General features: G+C 37.8%; 1 protein-coding gene across 7 annotated transcripts in view; it reads left to right on the top strand.

Moving 5' to 3' along the window:
- LOC139980298 (rho GTPase-activating protein 7-like) overlaps window positions 1-16,985 on the top strand; it is a 175,483-nt gene that overhangs the window by 81,860 nt on the left and 76,638 nt on the right. The window contains exon 1 of one of the 7 annotated variants that reach the window (XM_071991856.1): window positions 9,542-9,984. The exons of the other annotated variants lie outside the window; for them this stretch is intronic. Coding sequence (XP_071847957.1) covers window positions 9,831-9,984 — 154 coding nt within the window. The 5' untranslated portion in view covers window positions 9,542-9,830. Of the gene's footprint in view, window positions 1-9,541; window positions 9,985-16,985 lie in introns of those variants that run through there. 7 annotated transcript variants of the gene reach the window in all.

Genomic DNA, 16,985 nt, shown 5'->3' with positions numbered 1-16,985 from the left:
ATACATTTGATTTGAAAGTCATACCCTTGTATTTTATTTCCATGCGTTCAAAAGTCCCGGACATTACCAGGTCTCACCTATTTCACCTATGACCTTAGGTACAAATCTATATCCAGGGCATATTAAGAGATGATTGGTAAAAGTATTTAATTGCATAAGTGAAATTAGTGAAATTTTTTTTTCTTGATTCTGTTTGTTGTATGAGGGTGTTGTCTATATGCCTCACAGTGTTAAACTTAATTCAAAGTGAGCAATATATTTTATGATATATATCTATATTATATATATGTATGCCATGAACCAGCTGATTTCATCTCCAGAGGATTTGACCCCATTTCCTCCCCCCTCCTCTTCCTTTTTAGTTTCATTGTGGTGACTGTCTCTTCTCCAGTGTCATTGCCAGAATGTGATTATCGCCATGGTTATGCCATAGGGTTATCCCATTATGGTAATGAGTGTAAGTGTGTCCTCTCCCCTGCAGATATTTTGGGATGTCACTGTTGAGAGCTATTTCATCCACAGGGTGCTCTCTTGAACCTTTAAGTGGCTCTGCCTCTCATCTTGGGATAAATTGTCCTCTTCCCTGGGTGAGAGCTAGGCAATCAACAAATCTGCAGTACTATGTATATATGTCTTCATGTCAATACTTCAAAAGTAAGCTAGATTTTTTGCCCCAAATGGTCAGTGGTTATTGAGAGCAGTTCTCTTTTTTGGGGAAGAGACAAACAATTAAGATGACTTCACCTTGGAGTAAGTAATGAGTATAGAAAGAGGAATGGATTTCAGAGTGATGGAGAGAGTGGGAGGGGAGGGGGGGGGGAGGGCTGTGCAACACTGTTTAGTAATTTATCCTTCTATAACACTGAGACCATGGTACCAAATATGTCTTGGCTCTTAATTGAATTGAAGTGGTCTTTTTACTCTTTGCCAGTTTAAAATATTAACACCGAATGGTTCTGGCAATTGGCAATAAGTCAAAGAGACGTATAATTAATTTGGTGTGAGCTCAGTGGTCAAATTAAGCTTGTAAAAGAAAGGAGGCAGATTGCACCAAAAGAGGACAGATGGGGGGGGGGGGAGGAATAGGTAGTGATACAATGGTGCTCCAAATCAGGCCTCAATTGGCTAATTGCTTCTGAGGGTGTTAGATTAGGAAAGGACAAGCAATATCTTTTTTCATGAAAGAAGGCTTTGTCATGCAGTGAGGGCACATGTATTTAAAAGAGGATGGTGTATTGTAGTATTAGGGAAATGAAAGTCAAACCATCAAGCGTTAACTGTGAACCATTATCTTTATTCCTGATATTTGGAAGAAAGGGGAGAATGGGTGGAGTGGGTAAGTGGATCGGGGAGGGGAGGGGGGGGGGGATGATGGGGAGTTTGCCAATGCAAATTGATGATACCTTCCTGCCTTGTTGTTTCCTGTGGAGTCATAAGTTTTGAATAAACATATAGATATAATCTGAAGAAGGTTCAGATAAGAACCAAAAGCTTCTAAACACAGATGCTTTCTTCATCTTTTAGGTTTTAGTCGGTTTTCCGCATTTTCTGCATTATTCATGATTATTAGATGTGGTAGAAGAACAGATTGCCAACGAATCATGCAACTCACAGATATAACGAAGGTTAGGAAACTCCATTCTTGTCCTCCCCATTCTACTCTCCCACCTCTACTGCTTTCAGACCTCGGATCTCTGCCCTCATCCCCCCCCCCCTACCCCATGCCCTGGTGAAAACATGCTAGTTTACATGCAGGGATTTTCAAGTATATATATATAATACAAGCATGCTGGTGTGTGTGGCTATCAACTCTTCTTGAAGCATCTTTCCATACAGAGAAGACCAAAGCAAGGCTTTATCAAGTGTAAAGGACTCAAGAAAAACTATAAGCTCGGTTATTATCACTTGCTGTCCTACAAGTTTTATTGCAGACAGAATGAGATGAAAATCGTAAATCAAAGGGAAGACTCACCCAATAACTATCCTACTTTGTGAGTCACCTTTGGAAGATCATGGGCGACCCCCCAACCACGAAAGGGCAGTGATGTTTACCCTGGACATAAATAATAGAGGCCTAAGGTGACAACCTCTATCAAAGGTGATTTAAGTTTGTGACATTGCTCAAATTTGACAAAGGAAGATGTACACAGAGACCTCAGACCAAAGACCAAATGAATCTTTTAATTTCTTCAAAAGTCTCGGTTCGTATTCAAGGAGAAGTCTTCATTTATATTTAAAGTAAACCGGTAGCATCAAACCTCAGTTGAGATTTTAGCTAAGATTGCTTATCATAGCTGGCTGCATATTAATTGTCTCCCTGCCACTGTTTGCCCCGCTATTCCATCCCATCCCACCCCACCCCACCTCCGTCTTCCAGCCCATCCCATCCCATCCCACCCCCTTCTTCAAGCAAAATCCTGATTAGCCTTCCTTAATATTTCAAATTATAATCTGTATCTTAAACTTTTTGTACTGATGATCCTTTGACTGACATCTTTGAATCTTGGAACAATTAGTTTCTCATTGAGTTATCTAATTGTCTAACTTAATCCTCAGTACTCTCAAATTTCAATAATTAATTTGGGAAGATAATTACCTCAAGGTAACAAAAGAGAGGTTTGGAAAGTTACATTAATTTTTTTTGGGGGCGTGGTAAATATTGATATACTTTATTACAAGATCGTAGACATCTGCAGTCTAAATGCTTTAATTGGGGAGGCATGACTTTTTGATGATATCAATTAGATCTAATCATCAAGAACAAAAGATGAACAGACCGACTATGCATATGAAGAGTGACCAGATCAAAATACCTTTTATGGACATTCTATCTGCTGTCATAATCCATCATTTTATGACCCTATCCCTTTGTGTTCTTTGGCCATTGCTGGTGCTGGACGATGAAAGTGCCTGAAATGGTTGACATTTCATCACAACATGTTTTTACCACAAAGGAATGAAATATTGACTGGCTTTTTGCTGTTTCACAATTAAGTGTCCTATTCGGTGAGTTCAACTTGAATCTAGAACTGAGCTGATAGAGGTGTTTTGTACCAATATCATTCCTTGGTTAAAGGTATGCTGTATTGGCCCCAAATATGCTAGATTTTCAAATATGGTCACCTTTGGTGAAATTCTTAAACTGTTTTAATTACAACCTTCAAGGAAATTTTCCTCATAGGGACATTCAGTCATCTTGTGTGTTCGTTAAAAATTGTTGAGAACAATTTGGAGAGTAAAGACCTCCAGGAAAGTACTTTTGAAAACTTCTAGCAATTATAGCGTGCTATATGTTTGGGGCCTATACTGACTACCTTTAACATTGATAATTGCTGAGAAGGGAGACGAATAACAATCACCTATGGGAAATGTGTAAAAAGTGACCTAAACAATATATTTGATGAGTTTTTAATGACATTCCTACAAAGAGGCTGTGGTCAGTACTTCAGTTAAGTTTTTCTTTTTGAAAAATTATTATAGTGAGATATGTTTAGATGAAGGAATCACGAATGGTAATTAGTTAAAAACCTAATTGCCTTTTCTTGTTTACTTAAAATTAATTGTGCTGACTTTACTCAGCTGTTCAACATCTGGATACTAGGGATCAACATATTGTAACAAATCTGAGAGGGGGAGGGTGGAAGGAGCTAGACGAAATAGTGTGAGGCGGGGGGGGGGGAGGGGAAGGCCAAACCGTAACGCATCTTACTCTGCTCTTTACTTAATCTATTGTCAGACATGGCATATTAAGATGACCACTTTTTTTCAGGAAAACCAGGGATATTAAATCAATATTCATCCTCTCATGCTGACCTCAAGCAGCGGGTCATACCGACTTTATGTTTAAAGAAGCTTTATGGCAATACAAAACAATGAAATGCCCTCAAAATTCACGTTAAAAGACGATTGCTAAATGCTCAAATTTTCTGTATTACCTCCAAGCAATTTAATCTCCTAGGCCAAGAAAGTTGAAGAAAACAGGAATGGTAATTTCATCTGTAATATGCAAAATTATGCATAGTTTGAATATGATTTACTGCAGATTTTGAAATCGTTATTAAAGTGATCTGTGTAGCCTTTAATCCTTGAGTGTGAACGAACTATGTAAATGGTCACATCGCATGTTTAAGCTGTTTTCTACACGAGGCTGAAAGTCAAATAGGCAAACTTATAATTATTGAAGGACACTCGTAGATATCCTGGGACAGAGCATAACACCCTGGAACAAGTCCAGGGACACTTTTGGATCTGGGAGAGCTAATGGAAATCCGGGACGGCTGATCACATCATAGTATGTTGTTCTGAGTTATGTAAAAGGGAACAGGGTGGGGTCAAGGGTGGAAAAGTAGGGTGTAATAATATTTTCAGGGCTTACAGTTTAGTACAACCATTATGTTTGTCATAATTATTATGCACTCTTGAGACCACTGACCACCTTTAAGTTCAAAGTAATCACTTGATATTAATTGCTCTACAATTTACGTGCTCCTGTAATTTTCTTGATACAAAGGAAGACAGAATATATAAAATACATCTGTTTAATCAATATAGTGTTTCTGCAAGTTTGATTAAATTACAGCAATTTCTAGGTTAACAGGAAGAAACATCAATTTTATTACAAATATAGTAGAACGACCTCGAATGATGACTTTTGTGCCCTTTTCTTTCCTATACGACTCTGCACATGAAACATAAATGTTTCATCTTTCTTTGAGAGGAAGTTCTTTTGTTTTACCAGTGAAAAGTAATCATGACTATCTATGACCACACCGAGGGTAAATTTAGTTTCATTTTGGAAACAATTTCTTGTCCGTTCAGTTAATTTCTTTTCCACCTTTGACTTCTATTTTTAAATCGCTGTATTTAATCTTCTTCTTCTTCTTCTTCTTCTCACAAAGCAAGATTCTGGGTTTGAACGACAATTACAAATGACTTGACAGCTTTGAGCCTAATTTGTCAAAAATTTGCCAAGACAAAAAATGGAAACCTTATTCACTAACATTCATTTACCTCAGAGACAATTTTTGTAAGAATTAATATTCAACAACAACATTTAATAGTAGTTAGACACACTGTGACTGAACTATCTTCATGTGTTTTGCCAAATTTCTATCATTGGAGATAAAGAGTATGTCTTCATTTGGCATTGTGTCTTGTATGCTTTTATTAATGATTTGTTTTAACTTGGTTCATCCCCATGAATTTGCTTAGAATTATGACTTTTTGTAGTGAATAATTTCAATTTAATCTTGTTTCACAAAATTAGGGTTGATTGATCATTATTTGCCTTAATCTGATTGTCTTGTAAGTTTGAAAAGTTTGAATATCTGAAACTAATAATTCCCGACTGTATTCTCCTCCCTGGCATGGGATCAATTCCGTCCCTGATTCAAGCATTTCCCAAACCCATGGGACAAAGATATGACCTCATTCTAATATTGGGAAAATTTCTCATGAAATTATAAAAAATAAAAAAAAAGGAGAAGAAACAGAAAAAGCCTTTGAAATTTTGCTCCATGAAAGTTGCATAAATATAACAATTTTCGAAGATTGTGACTTACTCCGTTACTTTTTGAGGACAAATTTTTTGTCAAAGGCAGCTGGTGTAATATCATTGCTATCTCAGATTACGAGTACCCCACTGGTCGGCAGAGATTCTAGACTCTTTCTACTTGGCTGAGGACATCAAGACCAATGTAACTTACCTGTCATATATGTAATAATTCCAAAATCATATGAAAACATAGTAGTTTATTAGATTCACTTTATTACCCAAGTGCACTTCTCAGCTGGTATGTGACAAGTAGATCACATTCTAGAGCCCTGAGGGTCTGCTTGATTTTGGAGAAAGAAGTCGTTGGAAAGGCAGCGCATAGCTGAAAGCGAGATCGAAGAAAGGAAGAACCACACGGGGAGGACACGGCGAAATGAAAGCAACATGAAAGAAGAGGTTATACCGTTACCAAAAGACTTTATTTTTGTTGTACAAATTGATTCTCTTTGGAATTTGAGATGAGATAGAGGGACAAGGGACATGTAGCAGAGGGAAAGAAGAACATATTAACAAATTGGCCCTCCATGGGGAGCTATGGCATTAAATTTATAGGAAGAAATTTGCATAGAGGTAACTGTCTTAAAGGGATGGTGTCTCTTCCTAAACTAACCTTAAAGAAAGTTTGATTTAAAAAAAAATTGCACTCGGCAATAATATCATGACAATCGTTGAATATATATCAATGAACAAAATATCAACCAGAGAAGAATGTTGGTCCTTAGATTCACCTGTACTTTAAGAATTTATGTTATCCTGGATTATGACACTAGTTTGTTTACAAACAACACAAAAGAAAACAACTGAGTGCTTGCTCTAGACAAATAGTTTCCATATAGATTGTTGGAGAGGTCAAATTGACTGTACTTTCAAGGTGTGCCTTTTATGATACTATCATAAATATATACTCTTCAAAATGGCTTGGCTCTCACCTTTGGAGCCAGTCCTTGAAATATTGTGTCAATATTTACCACATTCCACTACCTCAATATTGCTGATAAGGTAAGTCATTAAGATGCGGACCTGCCAGTAGGCCTGGCTGACAACTGAAACCTTTTCCAGTTCTTTTTAAGTATCATTTATTTAACAGATTTTATGGAGCCCAGAGGAGCATCAGTTTTGACCCTGTGTCTGTAAATTTCAACATTCTTGGCAGAGAGGAAGTGATATTAATTTAAAAATAGTGCACAGAATGTGATATAATTTAGCTGCTTTGATCTAGCTAGCTATAGGTTCCCTCAACAAAATTGTCATCTAAATGATTTCCTTCTGTAGATGGCGCAGAATATAAGTAACAACAAATACGAAACATGGGGATCCTGACTTTAATTCCAACTAGGAAAAATGATGAACATAAAAGAAAAAAAAGGAGTGAAACTTCCCTCCCATCCGATTGCCTGCCATCACCTCCCCACCTCTTATGCTTTGATGTCAAAATCTACCAGCTAGGGAGCAGCAGTTACTGAAAGGACAAGGGTTTTATCACTGGTCGAAACTTTGCCAATCTTCCTTCGAAGTGGGCAGAATTATACATTCTTTTGCACCTACTTTCTGTAAAGAACTTTTCCTGTGCCCTCACACTTTCCTTCTGAACTCCCTCATCCCTCCCCCCTGCCCCCCCATTCCCCCTTCCCCCGCCCATTGACATCTCCATCTTCAAGCCAGTGACTATAGTATGACCAGCTGAAATAATCCAGACAATTCCAATTTGTCATCTTTGTAAGCCAAAATTCAATGTAGATTTGTAAGCCTTGTCTTTAGCTCACAATCATTTGCCAGTTTGAACAAAACATGAAAGCTAAGACTATTTCCGCAGGTAGGAGAATGGGGAAGAGGGAGGTTTCCCCGGGTTTATGGTCAGTCTCCTACTTTTCACCCACTCCCCCTCCCCAACCCTGTCCCCATTGTTTGGTATAGTAGTCCACATTAAGTCTTGGCTTGATCACCATAAGCTTTTTGTTTCCCCCTTTTTCCCCTTTTTTTTTTAATCACTTTTTTCTCTGGTGTCGTCATAGTGATCAAACCAGTTGAGGAGAATTATACCCAGCCATTCCATCACACCCAGAATAGCTCTAGTATGTTGTTATCCATGACATAAATGTTCCATTAGCTAATATTAACAGACTTTCATGGGGCAATAAAAACACAGTCAACAGAATGAGAATTTTTTTTTATACCTGCGTCACTAAGGTTCCTCCTCTTCCGTCCGTACTATTTACACAGGAATTCAATCCGTGAACGAATATAGAGGACCGTTGTTGAGCAAGACAAGAGTCTATAACAGACATTTATCGATTATGTCTAGTCGGGAAGGAACCTCCTCGATCATCTCCCCAGTATGCGGGGAGGATGCTGCACAATCACGTGTTTAGTCGATTACAAATATACCTGGGAGCTGCCTAATCACAGCTCCCTGATACTACCATGGCTGAAAAACTAACCAGAAATTTAAAGGGGTCACAGGAAATAGGAGAATTTATGATAAGAGGAAGGGGGGATGGTATCTTTGGATGGTACCAAAAACTAAAATATTCACATATCATTTTCCTAATGCTTACCAATTATGGAACAGTTTAACTTCAGTGCCACTCATGCGGGCGGCGTTGCTAAAAAAGGGAAATATGATGGTTTATGACCCTGCCGAACAATGCGACCTCTGACCTTAACTAATACATACAAGCCATTTATTATTTATATTAGTGCTTATGGTTATAGCCAACCATGTTGCAAAACATTTAGCTTATCAGCAAGATTTTACCAATCAGAGGCATAACCACCAATTTTGTACGGGGGAAAGGGACTAAGATGTTATGTCTACCAGTGGAGGGGTCCCCATCCCTTTGAGAAATTATGGTAAAATGGGGGTTGCTTGGATGCAAAATGGTGCACCTTTGGAAACTTGAATTTCCTTTGACAATTTAGGTTATACCACATACTTATGTTACATATTTATGTACTGCACACTATGATTATCTAATATTCTGTCTGTTAGTGGGAGGAAGGGGCCCTGAACAACTCTTGATATTATTCTGGGGGGGGGGATGGGGTGTCTAAAGCCCAAACCCCCAGGAGTATACATTGTTGTGCCCCAGTTAGCAATCATTTAAAATATTGCATTAAAGCCAAGGCTATAGATATCTTGGGGTTAAATAATATATTGAACACACGATTAAAAACAGTTCTGTCTATGTGTTTCGCGCACAACATCATCTTGACAGACTCAAGCCACAGAGGCTGACAAGGTACTAACTGTTCGGGGTAATTTCGTTTGGTTAATATGAAACGGATCCGATTCATTAACTAAGAGATATCCTAATCAGTAGATTGTGTGTATTAATCACAGTAGCCTATAACCAAGATTGCAGAATGCTTCTCCTCCAGACATATTTTGATGGACTGCCTTTGTGCTTTGCCATCAAGAGTTGTATTTACGTCATGCTTTTGGCAGATACTCTCATCAAACAAACGTAGCTCGTCCGCTTAACTCATTCTATGAAGAAATACATTAAATATCATTAAAATACACGAAAATTCTATGGAAATAGCAAAGGGATGTTGTGATTTCAATTTAGTTCATTTGTGCATGTATCATCATATTTGCAACTTCATATTATAATATAATACACCATTCTCGACTCCCTGTGATCGTGTGTTTATATTTTTGTCCAGCATTTAACTGTGTCGAGAAAATCGAATATTAAGAAATAATTAAAAAATATCTTGCTTTCAAGCCGCCGTTTTGTGTAAATATATGCAACGGCTCCCGAAAAGTAGATGACAGGCTCTGAGAACAGAGATAATTTGGCGAGGAACTTTTTTAACCAATCACAGACGAGGGCGTCGTCCATGAACACCAATCGCATGTCTCTTGCGTAATGCACTCTCTATGTACAATCCTGGTAGCTGCACTGTTGACAATTTCTGATGACGTACAAGTACACTCAAAGTTACGTGTTGTGGGAATCATAGGAGCTTATGTGTAGTATTTTTGTGTTATTTCTGGATGTCTCTCCTGTGTTGCGGTTGTCACACCGCGCTGTGCTTGCCATATAGGCAGTAAGTTAGATCGGTCTTGAGCAAAAGTATGGACTTTGCCCTTCCGAAATTGATTGCCATGGCATTACAAACTGCCAGCCGAAGCATAAAATTGTAAACGGACGAATTGTTATCTCGGATTAAAGGTTTGGAACAGAAAAAGTTTGTAACCCAAAAGGGTTAGCTCTCTGACTGGGCTTGGATATCATTTTTTCAGTTCGCACTGGATTCCCACGACTCGCACATGCCTTCCGACTCGGCCAGCCTAATAACTACTGGGGCCAAAGTCATGTCTAAAGTGCTTGCAAGGTCCCTCAGTTTGAGGGACCCAAGAGGTCGATTCAAGTCCAATACATGGGACCGGGTTGTCAAGCGCGATAGAAGTCGGCGTCTTCACGGTAGGTAATTTTTTAATGAAGTTACTAAGCGCAGGATTAAAATTAAGTGCACTAAACATTGTTGTCACTGCACACACGTAGAACTGGTGTTAAAGCCTTAGCTTAGGCCTGCGGAAACAATTAACTACTGCAGGGTGGTTTTAGTTATGAAAATGTAGTGTCAAACAAGTGGAGAACGTTCACCATAGACCTTGTATCACACAGTATTAATTTATTTCAGTGCGCTCACAAGCCAATGTTCAAGTCTGGTACTCCATTACAATTTTACTGACCATGCAACATTACAAACAACGGTTTGCTGATTAAGATTTTGGTTACAGCCGCCAAAAACAACCCCATTACTACATTAGGCTAATTAGCATGTTACTGTTGGTCTCTCTCTCGTCCAGAAATCGTAGCTGTAGTGTACTGCCATCAAGTATTGAATAACTCTTAGCATCTTAAACCTTGCCAACATATGTCATGTGTTTGAAGTCACACTTGCAAAGCATACAACCCTTGAAATGTACATCCATGTGAATTTCAAGATTGCCTCTAGATAGTAACACTAAAAGCTGAGGCTTTCTTTAATTTCTCACATAACTTCACAGATTTGGAGCTTTACATTATATCAAAATTGAAAAAGTTGCTTGAGCTGATTAAGTTACAAACACTCAAGAAACAGGTTTCCTCTATTATGATTTATAAATGAATGGGATGTAGTATTTGTCTGTGAAAGTTAACACTATCTTTTCCAAATAATTACATAACTTTGATATAAATATATCCTCCTTGCCTCTGAAATATATGTTCTTTCACAAAACAAGCATTTTGAGATGATAAATTATTTTATCTTTAATCAAAAATTGTTGCTATTATTTTCATAATCGCAGTTAGTGATGCCAAGCCATGTTATTTCAAAATCAGACTGATGTTTTAGTGCCATATGTTTATATTACCAAGGTGCCCCATTAGTGCATATTTTTTGATTGCCCTGGAATGCCAGTGAAGTACAAGGTACACTCATAGGCAATTGAGGACACTGTGTGATGTATTCCTACACCCTCTTTACCTCAACTATGATTTACATCAACACGGCTGACTGCACCAACAGCCTTTACCAGTAAAATAAACACTTGTACGGATCTCATTTTTCAAGTTTACTGCATTGTACGGTTCCGTCTCTCCCAAACAGCACACATAAGATGAATTGCTGTAAAGTGGAAATAGGACTGCTGCAATGGAAGCAAGCAAGCTTCTATTACACTAGAACAAGTCTCTCTAAAAATGTACAGATTAATTTTGAGAGCGCTTGATACCCTTGACATTTCTGCCTCTTAAATCAGCATACATGTACCTGATTGGAAAGTTTGCAATTTTCTTGATTAGAAGGCTACAGATTTATCAGTATCACAAGCAGAATGATCTTAGATGGTTATTGTTTCTTACGATATAAGCAAATGTATGGAAGTATAGGGAAAGCAAAATAGTGACAGCAGTGAGGATTCATTGGGAGGTTGCCTACTTAAAAGCAGACGACGAGAAGGGGGTCAGGGTGTTTCAGGGCTTCGGGGTGTTTCAGGGGGTCGGGTGTTTAGGGGGTTGGGGTGCTTCAGGGGGTATAGGAAAGATGAGCTTTTCTAGTTCTGCATCATACTATATTGCTTAATTGATAGCCTTGTTGTAAACTCATGGAACTGAAAATGTGAAAACAGTTTACTGACTTGCCATGCAAAATACCACCTTGCAGTAGACCCACTATTTATTTAGGATTTGAAAGTGATCATATTTTCTTTTGTAAGTCATAACATGACCATTCCCCCCCCCTCCCCCATTTCTTTGATCCTCTCCCTAATCCATGGATTAAATATTTTTAAACTTTGACGGTGGGTGTGATATACTGTGCTCATGCTTTGTTTTACCAAAATAAGCCAGCAATGAATGAATATCTAACAAAGAATGAGTATCTAACAAAGATACTAACAAAAAATGAGTATCTAACAGAGATATACTAACAAAGAATGACATAATTTCGACATAAAGTTCATAATTCAGGGATCTTGGCATATCTACGACTGAACGCAAAATGCAGCGTTAGCTCAGTGTTTGCAACAAAGGGTTATGAATATTGCAGATAAAAAACTTAATATACAAAATCACAATAATGGCAATTAATTTCAGGTTTTGTCCTTCATTACAGAGTGGGTTTATAACTTTTGTGGTGGTCTGTTTTCATTGTCGATTAAGCAATTGCTTAGTCCCACAAAGTTTTAATTTTTTGCTTACAATTGACTTTGTAAACACTGTTGTAGTAACAGACACGTTCTGTAATTGCTAGTTCACCTCTCTCACACAGTATATCTTGTGTTGAAATAGTGTACCATAGTGCTGAAAAGCAATACCCTTTGCTGGGTATTTATTTCAGCAAATATTTTTTTGCAGTTGTCATAGTTTTAGGAAATTACGTATTCGTTCAGAGTGTAGTCTGTCATATTGAACACCTGTTTAAATTTAACAAGTGGCGGAAGTTTACTCATAACAGACAAATTGAAATATTGGATTCATATCTATTGATTCATTCCTCTGCCTCCTAACTATGCAAGGTCTGCTCATCAACCCCTCCTCTTCGTCCCTGCAGTCTCTTACTAAACAAGGCAAAAGGAATGAAATATTTTCAATGGATTCCTTCAACTGAAGTTGTACACAGGCGCGTAGCCAAGGGGGGGGCGAAGGGGGCAGCCGCCCCCCCTTGAGCATATTTTGTTTGTATGTTTTTATGATATCGCTAGTAATTTCAAAAGAGAAAATGCTAAGAAGCAACTTACAAGGCCTGGGAAGTGCCATTTCCAACGATCTGGGAGGTATTTTCAGCCAAAATTTTCTTGTACGCTTCACGCCAACCTATTGTATCTAAGGTCAGATAGTTTGCCTACAGTTTCGCCCCTCCCTTGGCAAATTCCCCGCTACGCGCCTGCTTGTACGATCTTCTAAATTCTGATTATGCCTTTTATTTTCAAGTATATACGGAAGTTGGCAGATAGACAAACTTTTGGCTCCGTCACGATTTGGCCTTGTTCATGTGGAAAGGGTAGGGGAAAGAAAAGAAGGTTGTACGTATCTTGACTTTGTATTCATTGAGCCCTATCAAATCAATGGCTTTTGCACAGCTGTTTAATATATATAATTATAAACCATTGAGTTTGGGTACAATAGGTGTTAAAAACTATGGCATAAAATTGTGAAATAACTGCTGGCTTCAACAAAGGAGGGGAAGGAGTAAATATTAACTAAGCTTTATGGTGTTGTAAAAGGTTGCGACAGAAGGCGGTCATTATAAAAGGTTTTGCGGTAAAGTTTGTTGAATTATTGCATCATGTGACAGCATGATGATCCTTCTTTAGTGAGAAAACACTCCCGGTTGGTTCGTAGGTCTTTCAGATGACAGAGTGGTGCTGGTTAATTGTGCCATAAAATGACATATACTGTTAGACCTGGCATTGCTGAACCTCTAGACATGGGAAGGGTATTAAAATAAAGATCCCTCCCTCTCCCCCCCCCCCCGATATATTTAATAATTAATAAATCAGTGAAGCATAATTGTAACCACCTTTACACTGTTTGCATTTTGGGAAGAAATAAATGTTGCATGTTCATCCGTCAGTATGCACAAAAATTAATTTAAAAAAAATGGTAAACCCCAAAGTCTGGAAAAATTGATACTGTCCGAATTCTGTGTGTTTCTCTTTCTGTATATTTGCTACAAATATATTATAGACAACAGTTTGCCATAAATGCCAGGGCTGCAGTACTATATACAGTGCACATTGATAGCATAGCATTTTGATTGCACTGTACAGGTAGTGTCTTCTTGTTGCACAGTTATGTCATAACTAATCGACGCAAAGAATTTGGTAAATACTGCTACTTTTAGGATACATTAAAATTATAATTGTAAGCACAAAAAATAAATTAAGGTTAACCCTACTTTCTGTTTCGGTTTCTTATACAATGTATATATAAATTACTGAAGGACATTTTAATCATGTCTGATCTCAAGAGTTGACCAATCACATCCCAGTCATTAATTCATGTGTACTCGGCAAAAAAAAAAAAAAAAGTACAATCCAGTGGGTGATTTAGTGGTTATATCTATTAAGCTCATGCTTCACCAAAGGTAAGTCTATCTTTGAACATAATGCTTCGAGTCATGTTCTTCCAAGATCACATCGCAATTTTTAAATCAGACTTTGTTTGCCCGACTTGTGTTGTGTTTTCCCTTTCAAGATGTTTACGGTTTGTTATCTTTTTTGGAGGAGATGGCTGTTCTTAAGAGGCAAGTAGTATAACTCTCATCACCAGGAATATCACATAAATCTTACCTTTGAGGAATTCTAACTTTTACCATCATGTAATGTTTCTTGAATCAACTAGTAACTCATCTCTCTGGAGCCTCCATTTGATTCATACCTAATGAATTGGAATTTAATCCATGCCACCGTGGATGATAGCGTCAGTATAATAAGAGCTTGTCTCAACAGAGAAACTGGCAAGGTATTTCATATATATTAAACTGACATGCATAAATGAACCTCACCTTGCTAACTCCACCTACAGTACTACTGCAGAGCTGGGAAAATGATATGCTAGGATTTGTTAGTTTCTGACAGCCTGTGCAATAATAAGAAGGAAGAATAAAATATGTAACAAAATTGCTAAATATATTCATTTAAATTTTAAAACATGGCAATGGTTATATTAATTGTGCTGATTTTAGATTAAATGGTCGTTTTACTATTGTAAGTACATACACAGCTGTGTTTGAAGTAATGAAAAAGGAAAGAAACAGATTGGTTCTCATTGGATGGAAAAATACAGCACAGTTGAATACTACTACCCTTATACACCGGAATACTATTCAATTAATGAACATAATGCAGTGCACTTAAAAAAAATATTAAAGGGAAACGTGTATAGTTTCAGAGTTTTGACAGCAAAAATGGCTTAAGTTGAATAATGAGTTTGGCTGACTGATTTATGTGGCCATCTGCCTCTGATTATATCACCAATGTCAAATGTAACACTGTGTTCTGATAATTCTTCATAGCTAAATTAAATTAAATATATATGTTGTCATTGTTCATCCATACATATATGGTCACCACTGTCCACCCATATATGTGGTCACTGTTCTTTCGAAGTTGATGTCACTGTTCTTCTGTTCATTTATAAGTCTAGTCACTGTTGGTCATAAGTGGTTAAGTAGTTTTCAAAAACGTTATGTGACCCGAAATGTAATCCAATTTGAGCACGTCTCTTTTAAGTCCATGGACTCTTTATGGCAGATTTAAAGTGTTCAGATTCTGTCGATTATAACTGACCAATTTTCTAATCTTCTTAAAAGTCTGACTCTTGATGTCCACCTTGCCACATATATATGTTCAATGAAGATGAAGTCTGTGTACTACAGTTCCCTACCATTCGTTAGAAGGGTTAGACTGAGCCCAGGGAACCTAACTTACGAAGAAAGAAGAAGAGGTAGGGGGCAGCAGATGCTGCACTTCATGTCCAGAGAGACCTTTAATCTAAGCCTAGTGTGGAGCCAGACACTTTGGTGTCAGTTAAACGAATCAATTATTTACTTTATCCGATATTTACTTTTACACCAGTAGCCCAAATCACTTCTGTCCTTCATCTTCTTACCTGTCTGTGCTTTATCCTTGCTTAAAATCCCTTTATCTTTCAGCTCAATCAATAAGTGGACAAAAGTTTTCACTATATGCTCATGAATTGAGGAGTTATTGATTTCAGCTTACCCTTTGGCCACTGATTTCATAGTCTCTTTATCTCTCTCTTTAATGGTTGGATTATAATCTAGAGACAGAAGCATGAAGAATGGGTTTCATATCACATTAAAGAGAATGAAAAGTAGATGCATTATATACAGTAGTACGATGTAGGAGCATCATAGTTCTGTGAAGAAGCTCCATGTAGTAGTAGCAGCACAGCACTGTAATAGTTCCTTGCCTCTCTAAATAATTGAATTTGTAAGTTGCTTTATTAGTTCTAAAAAGCGAGGTTGAACTAAATGGTAATCTGATATCTCAGTTGTGACTTTCTACATCCCAGACAGGCAAAGTAGGGGCCCCTCAGCCTGCATGAGGCCCTCGGCAAACTTTCTGCAGCTCGCAAGGTTTCCAAAACGCTTTTTATGGTCGTGAACTTAATGGTTAACGACAACGTGAAATATGTATGAGTTTGGGAAAGGTTGGATTTAAGGTTTATACAGCCTTTGTGATATGATTTCAATATAAAAAAGATGGACTATCTGCATGATAAGTTTCTGATCTTTATTTTTCTCACCACTTCACTCTGGATTGGGTACTTAAGTAAGGCGGCCTGCGGATTGGGTACTGATAAAGTTAGGCGGCCTGCGAATTAGGTACTTAAATTAGGCGATTTGCAGATTGGGTACTTAAGTTAGGCCGTCTGCAGATTGGGTACTTAAGTTAGGCTTAGGCGGCCTGCGGATTGGGAACTTAAGTTAGGCGGCCTAAGGGTAATTAAGTTAGGCGGCCTCCGGATTGGTTACTTAAGTTAGGCGGCCTGCGGATTGGTTACTTAAGTTAGGCGGCCTGCGGATTGGGTACTCAAGTTTCACCCTGGCACGTCAAGTCATCTTTTTCTTGTGCTCATTTCTCTGAGCTAGATGATTTTCCAATTAGTCAAAAGGAATATATACTGAATATGTACCACAACATTAGTAAGCAAATTACATTGTGTTTGTGTGTGTGTCATTCTGTTGTTACTGCCAGTAGGCCTTTCAGTACAGGTTCAGTACAAGTTCATCAGTTGGGATATTCTCGTTGAACTTACTAAGAAAGAAAAGTGCCTTGAACTATAAAAAAATTTGTAGCTTTATTGTGATATGACATATCATATTCTATAGATCTTTCTCCATTTTAGAAAACAGTGGAAATTTCAATTGAAGTAATTAATACACACAAGTTGATGGCCCCATAGTA

The sequence above is a fragment of the Apostichopus japonicus genome, chromosome 14 (assembly GCF_037975245.1).
Source record: "Apostichopus japonicus isolate 1M-3 chromosome 14, ASM3797524v1, whole genome shotgun sequence".
In the NCBI taxonomy this organism is placed as follows: Eukaryota; Metazoa; Echinodermata; class Holothuroidea; order Aspidochirotida; family Stichopodidae; genus Apostichopus; species Apostichopus japonicus.
The sequence above is the reverse complement of the archived record's forward strand: the minus strand, read 5'-3'. Positions and strand labels throughout refer to the sequence as shown.